At 33.8% G+C, this 15,025-nt stretch overlaps 1 protein-coding gene across 1 annotated transcript in view; it reads left to right on the top strand.

Annotated features, from left to right (window-relative positions):
- Tmprss15 (transmembrane protease, serine 15) overlaps nucleotides 1-15,025 on the top strand; it is a 92,380-nt gene that overhangs the window by 49,206 nt on the left and 28,149 nt on the right. The window contains exons 14-18 of the mRNA XM_013031018.1: nucleotides 1,984-2,073; nucleotides 4,088-4,213; nucleotides 5,039-5,179; nucleotides 10,817-10,927; nucleotides 12,042-12,174. Of these exons, the coding sequence (XP_012886472.1) occupies nucleotides 1,984-2,073; nucleotides 4,088-4,213; nucleotides 5,039-5,179; nucleotides 10,817-10,927; nucleotides 12,042-12,174 (601 nt within the window). The remainder of the gene's footprint in view (nucleotides 1-1,983; nucleotides 2,074-4,087; nucleotides 4,214-5,038; nucleotides 5,180-10,816; nucleotides 10,928-12,041; nucleotides 12,175-15,025) is intronic.

Below are 15,025 nucleotides of genomic sequence, written 5' to 3'. Positions count from 1 at the left end.
AAAAATCTCCATTAGCTTGGTCCCAATAGAGACAATGCTTTGGTTTAATCAGGTCAATGTGAGACAGTACAGTACTTTGGAGAGTTTGGGATTAACTGTGTGAGGTCATTGCTGTTGGTCTTAGGTAAATATCAATGGCATAATCAAATAACTGAATATCTCCAAACTTCAGATTATCTGAATTCAAAAGAGCAATAATACCAGTGTTCTAATCCACAAGGATTTTTAGAGAACCAGTACTGACAATTTTAGGTAATGCATAGGTACTTTTTACAAGTTATCTTTAGTTTTTAGAACTCAAAAAAAAAACTTCTTAACATCTATGCTCTGTACAGGACAAACAAATCCTAAGTACTCAACCAGCCCTTTATACAATTTGAGTCCATTTCTCCCCAGATAAAAACAATTCACATGGAAATCCTCTGTAAATGATGGTATATTTTAAGTGTATTTATTGTATAAGTTGTATAAGTTCATCTGGGTCTGGACTGGCTTATTTGAGGAAGGAGTATAAGAGCACATTTTACCACCTCACAGAGCAGGCCAGTATGAGTAAGTCAGAATAATGATCTCTCAAGTGGCCTATTATAAACATTACAAAATACAATTTTGTAAGTCCTATAATACAAAGTTAGCCTAGTAGCATGGATTTTAGTGATCAGAGTAAATAAAGTAGATAGTACTTTAGAAAAGGAGCAAGACTTAAGGCATTCCCATGAATATAGATACATAATTACCCTTCCCATAATTTCACAGCAACTCTACTTTTACTAACAGGAAAAAATATGTGCATGTATTTTTCAGATTAGATTATTTTAATGTGATACGATTTTAATATGTTAACAGTAAACACTTAGAATAAAGATATTTAAAGTAGTGATAAATTCATGTTACTTTAAAATTTATAATAAAGGAGAAAGTTATAATATATTAAAATATCATGGAGTTAATGTACCTACAGTATAATAGCCTTTATTAGAAGGTTTATGATTATTTTGGTAATATATTTGCATTAAGCTCTGACAGTCCTAACTTGATTCCTGGAAATTCCAGTTGCCAGTCAGTCCAGGGGAATTGGTAAGTAAGTGGAGGGAGATTCAGTTAGTCTCCTTTATCTGACTATCGAATACTTCACTATGAAGACCAATGAAGTTTCCCCTAATACTTCAGAAAGAAGAGAGGGTAAAGAAAGAGAACAATTCTGGATTAGTTTTTTACTAGCACCTCTGAAAGAAAAGTGTTTGGTCTACAATTTCTTCTATAAATAAGTTTATCTCCAGCATAGATTCAATATTTATTTCATGACGCATACTTATAAAAGATGTTCACTCAAATAACTTTCATTAGTGCTACACACTATCATGCTTCCTTCGAGAGTCGCAAAAGCAATAAAAAAAAATCTAAGTATTTTAAAAAGCTCTTGAGTAAAGTGATTCATTAGCTTTTATTTGTTCCAATCTTAAATTGTGGAATTTTCTCTTATACAAAGCCTAACATTGATCTGTCAAAACTAGTATTCCAGCCTGGAGTCAGTAGCTCTTATGTGTAGTCCTAGCTACTCAGTAGACAGAATTCCAAGGCTACCTACGTTAAAAGTCTGTAAGACTTTATCTCAATAGAAAAAGTTGGATGTGGTGACAGGCATCTATAATACTAGCTATGGAAGGAAGTGTAAACAGGATGATTGTGGTCCATGATGGCTTAGTCATAAAATGAGACCATATGTCAAAAATAACCAGAGACAAAGGGGCTAGGAGCATAGCTCAAGTGGTAGAAGCATGCATTGTAAGCACGTGACCCTGAGTTCAAACCTCAGTAGAGTATTCATCCAAATTCAAAATATATATACATACTCACAAACACACTCACTGTGAAAACCCAGCATTCTAACCACTATAATTACAAGTGACAAATTTGCTGGCATATGATATTATGTCTCTAAAATAAACATTGGGTCTCTAAACAACGTTCTTTCCTTTTCAGCGGACTGTGGAGGACCTTTTGAACTGTGGGAACCAAACACAACATTCAGTTCTCCAAACTTTCCAAACAACTATCCTAATCAGGCTTTCTGTAAGTCATTCATTTCCCAGTTCCTACCCCCCAATGTACATATCAAGAATATGTCCTCCTATAAAATATCAAAATAGAGAACAAAGTTGTCAAACATGAACACATTTACTGTGTATACCTGTAATATTTTTAATATAACAAGAATCAAAATTATTGCTAACTTGTTAGCAATAAAAATAAAAATATTACAGTAGGCAAAGTAATTCCTCAAAATATACTATTTCTGCCAATTCTCACAATTTAATAGTTCTTTAAGGTAATTGCTATTATTATGATTCCAAATGAAATAATTGAATATAATCATAAGACAGCCAGTTTATGTCATACTCCTCTAGCTTATGTACACAGTGTTATGGTGTTTATACATAGTCTGTAATTTATAGAACAAAGTGAATGGAAAGCTTAAAATGTAAAAAGGCAGTTAGTATTCCTTTTGCAAATATAGCAGTCAATAACGCAGATACCACAGTGATGTTTTTTTTTTAGGCCAACTATGAAGAAGGAAATAACAAAAGGAATGTTATAATACCTACACTGAGAAAGACTAGTTAGCAAAGACTGTACAAGTGCTGTGTCTCCACCAATCTGACTAACATGAGAAACTCACTATAGAGATTGTATTAAAGGTGCAAAACAAGCCTCTAGCGCATCTTACTAAGCTTGCACATCAGTAGACTTAAATAGAAACAAGTCCTTCCCATGACCATACCTGGTTAAGGCTACTAACCCGGATAGGGAATTCTACCAGTGTAAGAAACATCCCAATGGTTGTAAAAAATGAGTTAGAAAATGTCAACTTTTAGCCGGGCACTCTTGGCTCACGCCTGTAATCCTAGCTACTCAGGAGGCTGAGATCTCAGGATCATGGTTCAAAGCTAGCCAGGGCAGGAAAGTCCGTGAGACTCTTATGTCCAATAAACCACTAGAAAAACCGGAAGTGGCACTGTGGCTCAAGTGTTAAGAGTGCTAGTCTTGAGCTGAAGAACTCAAGGATAGCACCTAAGCCCAGAGTTCAAACCCCATTACCAACAACAACAACAATGCCAACTTTTCTTCTTGCAGTGATCTAGAGATGAGCAAGTCCCACTTTCAAAGGCAAATGGATGACATTATAGGGATTTACCTGATCTAATAAATAAATAAGCGATCATTCAGCAAATTCCAATTTTATGGAGAAACAGATTATTATCTCTACTTCTTTGAACATTTTAAAAAGAATGTCATTTGAATTAAGTAGGAATTCATACAACACTATGATATCAAAACAGAAATTCAGGGGCTGGGAAGGTAGCTCAGCGGTAGAGTGCTTCCCTTGAATGAATAGGTTTGATTCCTCAGCGCCACGAGTAAGCAGAAAAAGCCAGAAGTGGTACTATGGCTCAAGGGGTAGCTGAAGAGCCGAGGGACAGCACCCAGGCCCAGAGTTCAGGCCCCACGACCAACGAAAAATAAATAAATAACAGCAATTCTGATAAATTTGTTAATTAATTAATTTGCTCAAATACTAAACATGTTTAGGCACTGAAATAAATTTTAAAAGGCCAGAATTTAACAAGGATTCAGATAAATTGTCATGATTACAAAAATATTTAAGCCATTAAAATAAAGACAGAAACATTCATTCAGGAATTCATGGAGGGTCCTTAATCTATAAACAAGGAGCCCAGAACTATGTCTTGATTCTCTAATTAACTCTATTGAAATAGAATATTAGCTTTTTTGTTATTCGTAAGTTTTATGCTGTTGGATTCAATTGAAAGTTGTGATATTTTATTCTAGTGTTACATCTTATATAAAAGTATGCACCCATGGTAAATTATTTCAAGTTTGAACTTTTACTTTCTAAACATATTCTTGGCCAAACAAATACCTTTCTTATACAATATGAAATCTTGATTTTTTATGAAATGGAAAAAATGCTTAAAAGTGATGTGCAGTTTTTCAGAAAGTGAAGACTTAAATGAGATACAAAGAAATGTATTGCAAATTAAATTTACTACTGATTATTTCTAAGGTGTCTGGAATTTAAATGCACAAAAAGGAAAGAACATACAAGTCCATTTTCAAGAGTTTGACTTAGAAAATGTGGTAGATGTAGTTGAAATCAGAGATGGTGCAGAAGATGAGTCTTCGCTCCTAGGTAAGTCTGTTGTCTTCCTACTGTGAAGACTGGCTAGCTCAAGACATGGGTGGATAGAATACAAGACAAGAGATTGAACACTTCTACAACTAGCAAAACAAAAACACTAGCAGGATTTTAACCTTCAATTGCAGTTTGTTGGCATTGGTGACAAATACCATTTTCCTTGAGCTCTTGTGGATAGGAATTCCTTTCTAAATTGAATTATTTTCATTGCTTGTAATATACAAAGCAATTAAAACATGACAGTATACTTTATTAGCTGAAGTATTATCAGTAAAGAGTGTCTATGCAAGCCCCACAAGAAGAGAATGCATGAAAAATAGTTTAAAAATTACTATTAAGGTTTGTACTATCTGTCTTTAATCCACTCTTCAAATTGGTTTGATGATTTCACTTGAAAGCAACATTAATACATTTGGAAAATTAATTAGTACATTAATTAATTAATAACACATCAGTTAATACATTTGGAAAAAAGAGTAAGAAAAATTCTTACCCACATTTATTCTTAAAGGTCTTTAAAAGGAAGCAGTCATTTCTTTGAAATAATATGAACCTTGCACAGTAGAAGTGCTAATCCAGATAATATTATGATTAACACTTTATTAAGTTATAGAGCTGCAGAACCTTGACTAATATTGAAGAGCTCAATAAACAAGTTGGCTTTATAGAAGTAGCATCTAAAATCCAAGAGACTATGAACACTTCTTATGGCTGCTTCATGATGAACATGCTTTTCCTAGAGAATTGATATGAGCTAAAGGCTATGCTGGTCTTCTAGATTTAAAGGTCTTACTGAGAATTAATTTTCCTTTGGAGCAGCCGTGTATACAGGGCCAGGGCCAGTGAAGGATGTGTTCTCCACCTCAAATAAGATGGCCGTCTTGTTCATCACTGACAACAGTTTGACTAGAAAAGGATTTAAAGCAAACTTCACTACAGGGTATCATTTGGGGATGCCAGGTAAGAACGTTACAGATCACATCATCGATTTAGAAAAATAAATATATACTGGGCTTCTATTATATGCATTCTTCCTCATCTTAAAGATTTTTCTGCTTTATATCTATGTAATTGTGACCTGAGTTTTTGTCAGAGTAAGTATTGATCCAACATGCTTCTTCATAGATCTACTTGCACCTCTCTGGTGTTCAAAGGGCCTTGAATTATGCTCACTTTAAAGATGGTCACTTGGCTACCTCAACTATGTAAGGAAGAACCCATTCTATCACCAAGGTCACATTCAGGGGACAGCTGGGAGAAAAGCAGGTGATCTGTGGGAATGCCAGTAATATCCAATCAAAGAGTTTAATGTCATGAAATAACCAACTTATTAGAGACATCTGGGATAAAACAACTATAGTGAAGGAATGTAATGCTGATATTCACTGGATACTCACCCTCCTTACCTGTATTTTTTACTTTATCCATTAACAAGAACAACATAAAACAAAATTATGGTCTGTTCTGTGTACGTGCACACAAGTGTGTACATGTTCACATATGTATGTGTGTGTTAAAATTTAACTCGAGTTAAATCTGGAGTTTAGTCAATAATCTCATCCCTTAGTAATTTTGTGATTGCTTATTTCATAATAATAAAAATTTTCTACGAGCATTTTATCTGTTGTTTTAGGGTCTCCTCTGAAACATTTTTATTTTGTTTCACCATTTGATTTAAAATAATCATTTTATAATACTTGTAGAATATAATACATTATCTTACATTAGCTATACAAGGAAGATTTCATTCTGATATTTTCATGCATGCATACATGTCTTTCAATCAATCATTCCCTGTCACTTTCCTTGACCACCACCCTTTCCAAAGACATTTTCAACAAGTTTCCTTACCCTGTTGCCATACTTTCCAGTTATCTATTTCAACCCTATTCATTCTCTGTCACCTTCTGTAACCCAATCCTCTTCAGTAATTCGAGAAGAAACCTTTGATTGCAGCAGGGATGGAGTCTCCATGAGCATCACTGTGTGATGCATCATCACTGTGCGATGCATCATCACTGTGCGCTGAATCTGCTGGCAGTGTGAGTTCACATTCTGCCTGGACCTGGCATAGCGGTGGCTGAGTAGTGGCAAATAAACAGAACCAGCTTCCATCAGCACAGTCCTTGTCAAAATTTCTTAGACTAAAAGTTTGAAAAGGGACTTGGACTTCGGGGAGAACTGAGCTGGCACTGGGAAGTGAGGCTGGGCCCATAGATTTATTTATGCTGGTGCTCTACTTCGGAGACACTTGTAGAAAGCATGTGCAAAAGGGACATCATACACTGGTTTTAGCATTTATCTCTTGTACTTGAGATAGATGTATCTGATATACTTTAGGGACAGCTTTGAAAGTATTCAACTAAAATATAATTATGTAGCATACTTTTATATATTCCTTTACCCCATTTCATTTGATCCCATTTTCATTGAAATAGAAGATATAATAAGTATTTATTAAGAGATATCTACAAATATACTCTCATTGCTCTTTTCTGATACATTGAGCTCAGTAGTATGAGCTAACTCGGAAGGAGTAGCTGAATACACTTAAGGGTTTTGAGCCCTCCTCCAGGCATGTGCCTCAGAGACAAATCCAGGTCTATTTAAAAACAAGCTTTTTATGTTGACTACATGAAGCACAGCTACCAGAGACTTCATAAAAAGAAGAAAGGGAAATTCACTTCTTAGCAATATTTCTTTTTCTCTCGCTTACCGTTGGCATAAAACTACCAGAAATTATATTTAAGAGTCCAGAGAGAGTTAGACAGTTGTGTTGAACCTTTCTTGATGGATTTTAAATTCCATGGAAGCCAAAGCAAGTCTATGCATTCAAAGAAAATTTAAAAACAGCTTATTTATGCATCTACTTAGATCTTATAATTTCTATTGAGCAGTAATGGTCACTTTGTCTCATTGAACATTATTTTCTCTAATTCATCAATCTTTTGAAACAGTTTATATTTTCTGGACTTATGAGTATGAGATATTAGGGTATAATCCTAATACTTTTGGCTAAAGCCCAACAGTGGTTTATAATTTTCATATTTAAACTTATCATATTTAATTAATATGTGATTTTCTTTCTTTCTAACATCTGTACTAGCATATATCCATTGTATAAGAAGGTTTCATTATGAGTTTCCAAATATATTTGGTCAAACCCTCCTCCATCACCCTCCCTCCGTCCACCTATCCCTTTCTTAAAACAATTTCAACAGACTCCATGGTTCAATTTTCATACATGTATGTCAAGTACTTTGTCCACACTCTATTTCTCTTCCCTCACTCTCTCTAATCACTTCCTCCTTTCAAAGACACCCACCTTTAAGCAGGATCTACTTTCATTTCTCTCATTTCTTGGTAAAATGCATGCTATCCCTCAGAGATATGAAGTACTTTGTCTCATGTGCATACATTGTAACTAATCATATTATCCGCCTTTATTGTTTTCTCCCATCCCCTTTACCTGTTTATTGCATAACTTATTTTAGAAGCAATACATTTTTACTTAGAAGCAATACTTTTTATCCATCACTCTCTCATTCTCTTTTCCTCTCCCCCCAAATACAAATTACCTCAATTAATATAGGTAGGTAGGTAGGTAGGTAGATAGATAGATAGATAGATAGATAGATAGATAGATAGATAGATAGATAGATAGATAGATAGATAGATGTAAAACATTCAATCTTTATCCTGCTGAACATGGCTTCACTCAAAGTGATAATATCCAGTTTCACCCACTTTCCTGAAACTGTACTATTTGGAGAGGTAGAGCATTCTTGGGGCTTGAACTTGGAACTTGGGCACTGTATCTGAACTATTTCCTTGTAGTCATTCCTTGTAGTCATACACACATATACACATTTTATTTATCTATTCATCAGAAGAAGAGAGTCTAGCTGTTTTCATATTGCTTAGCTTTTGTGAATACTTTTGTATCATGGCTTACATTTTCTCAGATATATGTCTAAGACTGGTATTGGTGGGTGAATTGCATAATAGTTCTATTTTCATATTTCCAAGATACATACATACAGCTTTTCATAGTAGTTATGTTCACTCACATTGCCATCAGCTGTGTATAAGGATACTCTCTCTCTCCCCTCTCTCTCTCTCTCACACACACACACAGACATACACACATGCGTGCACATGCTCGCACAAACACACACACACACACACACACACACACACACACACATACTTTTCCAGCATTTGCTGTTCTTGATGATAGCCATTCTAACCAGAATGGTATAAAATCTCCATGTCATTTTCATTACCCTTCAGGGCAAAATGTTACTTCTTCAAACATTTATTGGCTATTCAAATTCCTTTTGGAATTTTTTGTGTTCATTTGCCCCTTGCTTAAGATAAGTTGTTAGGATTTGGGGAGATGATTTTTTTGAGCTCTCTCTTTATCCTGGTTATTAATCCCTTGCCAAATGTATAGCTGGCAAAGATTTTTATGCCATTCTGAAGGCTGTATCTTCAGTCCTGAAACTATTTTCTTTGCTGTATAGAGGCTTTTAGTTGGATGCAAGACATTTGTCAATCCCTTCTCTTCTCATTTGCTGGACTATTCAAATTCTGTTTAAGAAGTTATTGCCTATGTCTATATGTTCCAGTGTTTTCCTGTAGTAGTTTCAGATTTACAGGTCTCATAGTCCAGTCTCTAATCTATTTGAAATTGATATCAATGCAGAGCAAGAGACAAAGATCTAGTTTCAGTAATGTATGTATGGTTATCCATTTTTTCTAACTTATGATTTTCTAATTAAACATAGCCTGACTACATTAACAAGAATAAGATTATCGATAACTTTATCTATGATTAAATTATTGTCTAGACCTAATTTTACCCAATGATTTTAATAAACTATGAAATCATGAATATTTTCAAACTATGATGACTAATATTCTATGATAATATTAAAATATATAATTATGGTCATGGAATTAGTGCTGTGAGGTTTTAAAATAAATATATATGTGTTAAAATATAGATTTATGATAGAATTGTAAATAGATTTTATGTGTTGCTATTTTTAAATCTTCTTATTTCCTATTAGAAAATAAAAGGAGTATTTCTAAAGACAGAATAATTCTTTCCATTAAAATATTAATTCTTGACTGAGAAACAAAATATAATTATCTCTGTCCATTTGTCATCTCAGTAATCTGATTCAAAATGTGTTCATGAACCAAATAATTACATTTACAAGTACTTCCCTAACAATATTATAGAGATATGTAACTTATTTGTCTCATGGTATTATAAAAGTTTACAGAGAAAAACCGACTTTGATACACTTAAGATGAAAAAGAAGTACTTACTTTCATTTAACAGTCAAGTGCACTGAGTATTTAAACTCAGACCAATTTATTTGTACAAAAAAATTACAAAATGTCCAAAATGGCTTAGATAAAAGGCAAATGGTGCTAGAGTATTCAACCACTGTTCAAATTTACATGAGTAAAATTTGTCTTATTGTAAAATTTGTCTTTAGTTCATAAAACTAAAGTATGATTTCAAGTAAAACAAAAATTTTTAAAGGTGGGGTTTTGTTTGTTTTTTGGCCTTTTTTGAAAGTTGTGGGGCTTGAACTCTGAGCCTGGGCACTGTCCCTGAGCTCTTCAGCTCAAGGCTAGAGTTCTAACACTTGAGCCATAGTTCCACTTCTAGTTTTCTGGTAGTTAATTGGAGATAAGATTCTCATGGACTTTCCTACACAGGCTGGCTTTGAACTGCAATCCTCAAATCTCAGTATCCTGAGTGGCTAGGATTACAGGGAAGCCACCAGCACCTGGATCAAAAGTTATTTTATAATCACGAAAATTCCCATCAACTAATAAATTTACATTTTAAAATATTTTTTGAAATAATGCTTTTTTAAAAAGAGCTTTTTTATTCTGTCAAATCTGTATTTAAGTTTTATGCCTATTTTTGAGGCATATCAATGATTTAACATGCATTCATACTTAATGTTTAACAAATAATTACATTCTCATGTTCCGACAGTACTTATTCAGAGCTCCATCCTTGACTTCCTTTTGCATACCTTCTACTGTAGTTTCCACTGTAGTTTCCATTACTACGTGATTACTCAGCATTGCCTGACCCTGCTTCAGCTGAATGCACTATTTCCTATATGACCTGACTGCTTCCACAAAAGACAGCATCCACATTGTTATCTAATAAACATCTGGAAGCATCAGTTGGATGATGATGCTTGAGGAGCATTATAGTGGCTGTAACTTGCTTGTTCATTTGAAGTGGGGTAATTTGCTGAAGAGGCAGTAACAAAAAAATTGAGGATATATGTACTCAAAGACCAATAGGCATCTTGGAACTTCCTTGAATCCTTCTGCAAAGAATATGACTGAAGTTCTATCTACAATTTTTTAAAGCTATATGTCTGACTTTGATTCTGTTTCTGAAGCCTTCTGAGTAACCAAGAACACAGTTTTCAATATCAAAGCCTGTTCAACCATGTACTTTAGAAAGGGCTGATGTTCAAATGGAGTGAAATGGAATGAACATTCCCAAATCATTATTTCTTTATCCTATAAAATAATCTTCTTTCCCCGTAGAGCCCTGCAAAGATGACACTTTTCAGTGTGAAAATGGAGAATGTGTTCCACTTGTGAACCTCTGTGATGGTCAGCCACATTGTAAGGATGGCTCAGATGAAGCACATTGTGGTAAATCTTATTTTTATGTTCATATTATTTTAACCACTATTTCTTAGATTCTAAGTGTGTGTTTATTACAATGCATCTGAAGTTGTGGAGTGTGAACATCTCACAGTGATCCCAACAGTTCTGTGCTACCTATTTAGAAGAAAATTTAACATGTGTTTCTGCTCATTTCTTTGTTTGTTTAAATGGAGATACATTTAATAACAAAAAGTCTAGGACAACCAACATCAGGTTGATCACCGAAATAACACAAGATGTAAGAGCCCAAAGTAGCCATTTTTGTACAACTCAGATTAGCCATTGACTGTATTGTGCTTATGTTAGAATGTCAGTAGACATCAGGTACTTATTTATAGCTGACTTCCAGAGACTTGGCCCTTGTCTTTCTTGGTTCTTTAATATATTTTACTCCTTCTGTCTTACTTATTTTTAGTGTAGCCCCCTACCCCCCTTCAGGTTTCCATAACAATTTGAGAATTCATTCTTTACTAAATCTCATTTTTACTTCTAGGAAATATTTAATGTATATATATTATTTAATGTATATATCTATAAGTGTATATATAATAGATATTATATGATACTGTATGTTACATATTAGTCAATATCTAATCAAATAAGTACATACATTGAAAGCATAATCAGTTTCTACACTCTAAATACTAAGAACATTGCTGTTACCCTAAGGCCTTCATTTACTTTTACCAACTTATGTCAAAATGATCCCATGTGTAATCTGATATTTTTATTACATGTCCTGATGTTGATTAATTATTTTAAAATTTGTATTATAAATAAGCATAATTGTAAATACTGAAAGAGTATAGAGATTTTATGATATATGTGTACAACAGTAACGAATAAACTAATTGACCTATCCGTCACTTCAGGTATTTATGATTTCCTTTGCAGTAAGAATCTTTGAAACTTACTTCCATAGCATTTTTTGAAATATACAATACACTATTATTGTATACACTAGTAAGTATAGTCAGCATATTCTTCAATAGATCTCATTCCTATCAACTAATGGAAATAGCATATCTTCTGATTGACCACACATCAATGCATTCACCTTCCAGTCTTTAGAAACTACCACTGTTCTCTGAATCTGCAGTGCGTCTTTCCAATGGCACAATGAGCAACAATGGGCTGGTGCAGTTCAGAATCCAGGCCAAATGGCATGTAGCCTGTGCTGAGAACTGGACCAAAGAAATTTCAAATGATGTTTGTCACCTTCTGGGACTGGGGTAAGTAATTTTTTTAAGAAAGTAACTTTTTAAACAATATTCCATTGAATTTATTTAAAATGTCTAATTTGTGAGTTTAGAAAGCAGACATGAACTTAGAAAGTGTATGAGCACAAAAGAAGAAAGTAAAATTTTGATTACCTCCTTTCTATAGTAGTAATTAATATTTTAGAAATATATTTCTATGCAAATAGTATACAAGATAAAATATGCTGTACATGTAAGCATTTCTTATGGTTGTACATATACCTTTTAAAGAAAATAAAGTATAGTCATCTGTTGAGGTCTGTGGAGAATTTGTTCCTAGACCACAATGGGTAATAAAATCCATGCATGCTCAAGTCCTTATTTTAAAAAATGGCATAGCTAGGTAGTGATGTCTCATGCTTATAATCCTATCAACTCAAGAGACTGAGATCTAAGAAATGTGGTTGAAAGCCAGGCAGTGCAAGAAAGGCTGTGAGATCTTATCTCCAATTAACCACAAAAAGACAGAAGTGAAGCTGTAACTCAAGTGGTAGAGTGCTAACCTTGAGCAAAAATCTCAGACACAGACTCTATGCCCTGATTCAAGCCCTAGAACTAACACATACACACACAAAAAAACTGCACAATATTTGCAAATAATCTGCATTTCTGCCCATTTATATTACATCATCTCTAGATTTATTATAAGATCCATTAAAATATAAATAGAATATGAGTACTTGTGATTCTAGGGAATCATAACTAGAAAAAAATTGTAAATAGCCAGTATAGGTATAATTTCTGTGTGTGGAGAGAGAGAGACAGAGGGAGAGAGAGAGAGAGAGGGCTTATATGTAAAGATATAGAAATTACAGAAAGAGCACTGATTATATTCCATTTCCATAAGCAGCATAACAAAACACAATAATACTTCAGAGAAATTTATTTTACTAAATATTTTCAAAATATTCACAATAGTTGCTTGAGAAAATTTGTTAAAGTACAATGTGAACTACATATGAGAAGGTTTAAGACTTACCCAAGAAAGATAATACAAGTAAAACTTATAATTAATGAATCACCAAAAATTAATTATACTTCCCAGTCTAATGTAATAATATATTACATGGACATCTAAGTTCACATTATTCATTCCTTACTTCCTCATATTTCTAGACAAAAATGAGCAAAAAACAGAAAAATGAATATGCATAATTTGATTCTTCTACAATTTTTCTCAATGTTTTGTTTTGTTAGTTGATTGCGGGGCTTGAACTCTGGGCCTGGATGCTGTCCCTCAACTCTTTGACTCAAAGCTAGCACTCTATCACTTGAGCCACTGCACCACTTTTGGTTTTCTGCTGGTTTATTGGAGATAAGAATCTCATGGACTTTAATGCCTAAGCTGGCTTTGAACCACAGTCATCAGATCTCAGCCTCCTGAGTAGCTAGGATTACAGGCATGAGCCACCGATGCCAGGCAATTCTTCTCAATTCTGACACAGCCTTCTATGGCTAAAGATTCACAATTATATTCACATATAGTTATTTTTAATCACTGACATGATTGTGCTTCTCACCTATGTGTCATATTAAACTATGAGCTATCTAAATGCAAGAGATGCATGTTGATTTTCCATCACTATAATATGTATCTGTGGTAACCAGCTTATAAATATGTAAGGATCATTTTGTTGCAATCTTGGAGTTTCCAGTCAATGATCAATTGTTCCTGGCACTTAGGACATATGAGAAAGCAACCCATGACAAGAGTAGGTTGTATAGTTCCTCAACGTTTTCACTGCCTTTCAACAGCACCAAGATTCAAAAATTGTAGACATTTAGAAGACATTTAAAGTCCAACCTATAGCAATTCTTTATTTTATCTGTTATTGTTCACATCTAAAGTAATCCTTGTCTGAAAAGAATATACGCACAAAATACATATTCATGGAGGCAATAAATTATTCATTGTTTTCATGCATACGTACATATAAATATGGATATATCTAGCTATCAAAAAGCATGCCAAGAGTCATTTAACTAGAAAGCATTATCATTTTCTCTCTGTTCTGAATTGGTACCTGATTTTCTAACGTAAAAGTTACAAGGTCAAAAAGGAAAAATAATCCATGTACTCTCATATGCATACATCAACACTTTAGCTAACACCAAATATTCGTAATTCATCAAAATCAAATGCAGTTGATTGCCTTTAACATACAAGGCTCCTCAAACCAACTAGTAGTTCATAAAACAATATTAAAGCACAGATTTTCAAAATGGCTTCCTATTTATTTTCATTTGGACCCTAAAACGTAATTTTCACTAGAAATAAGATTGTTTGCAGTATTTGGGTACTTAGTCCACAAGCTGTTAACTTCTGGCAGACTGAGAGAACTGTACTATATACTAGAGCCAAAATAATACACAACCATGACATAAAGGTATTTTTTACCAGAGGAAAATGATCTGTCTTACAAGCAGTGCTAGGAATCTTCCATAACTTACTGCAATTGGGCTGAAACTTTCCAGTTTTCCTTATTTTTCAAAATTCTGTGGACTCATTATTGGAAATCCCCAAAACAGACCCAATGTCAGACTCATCAAGATCATTCTTATCAAGAATGAAAGAAGGAAGTGAGTCCTAACGCACTTTATGTAAATACCCATCAATTTAGCTATGTGACTTAGTCAGAAACTTCCTGTCCTTTAGATATATGTACATATTTGTTAATATGTTTGCATTTGCATCATCCTTTCTAATAATACTTTATAGGTTTTAATTAAAAGTGTTTTTCACATTTGGGAACATTTCAAACAAAAGTGTGAAAGAGGGTCAGTGGTAGGAAGAATAATGGTTTTGAGTAATCAGCAAAACAAG

Source organism: Dipodomys ordii, unplaced genomic scaffold (assembly GCF_000151885.1).
Source record: "Dipodomys ordii isolate 6190 unplaced genomic scaffold, Dord_2.0 Scaffold136, whole genome shotgun sequence".
NCBI lineage: Eukaryota > Metazoa > Chordata > Mammalia > Rodentia > Heteromyidae > Dipodomys > Dipodomys ordii.
This window is presented reverse-complemented; position numbering and strand designations above follow the sequence as displayed.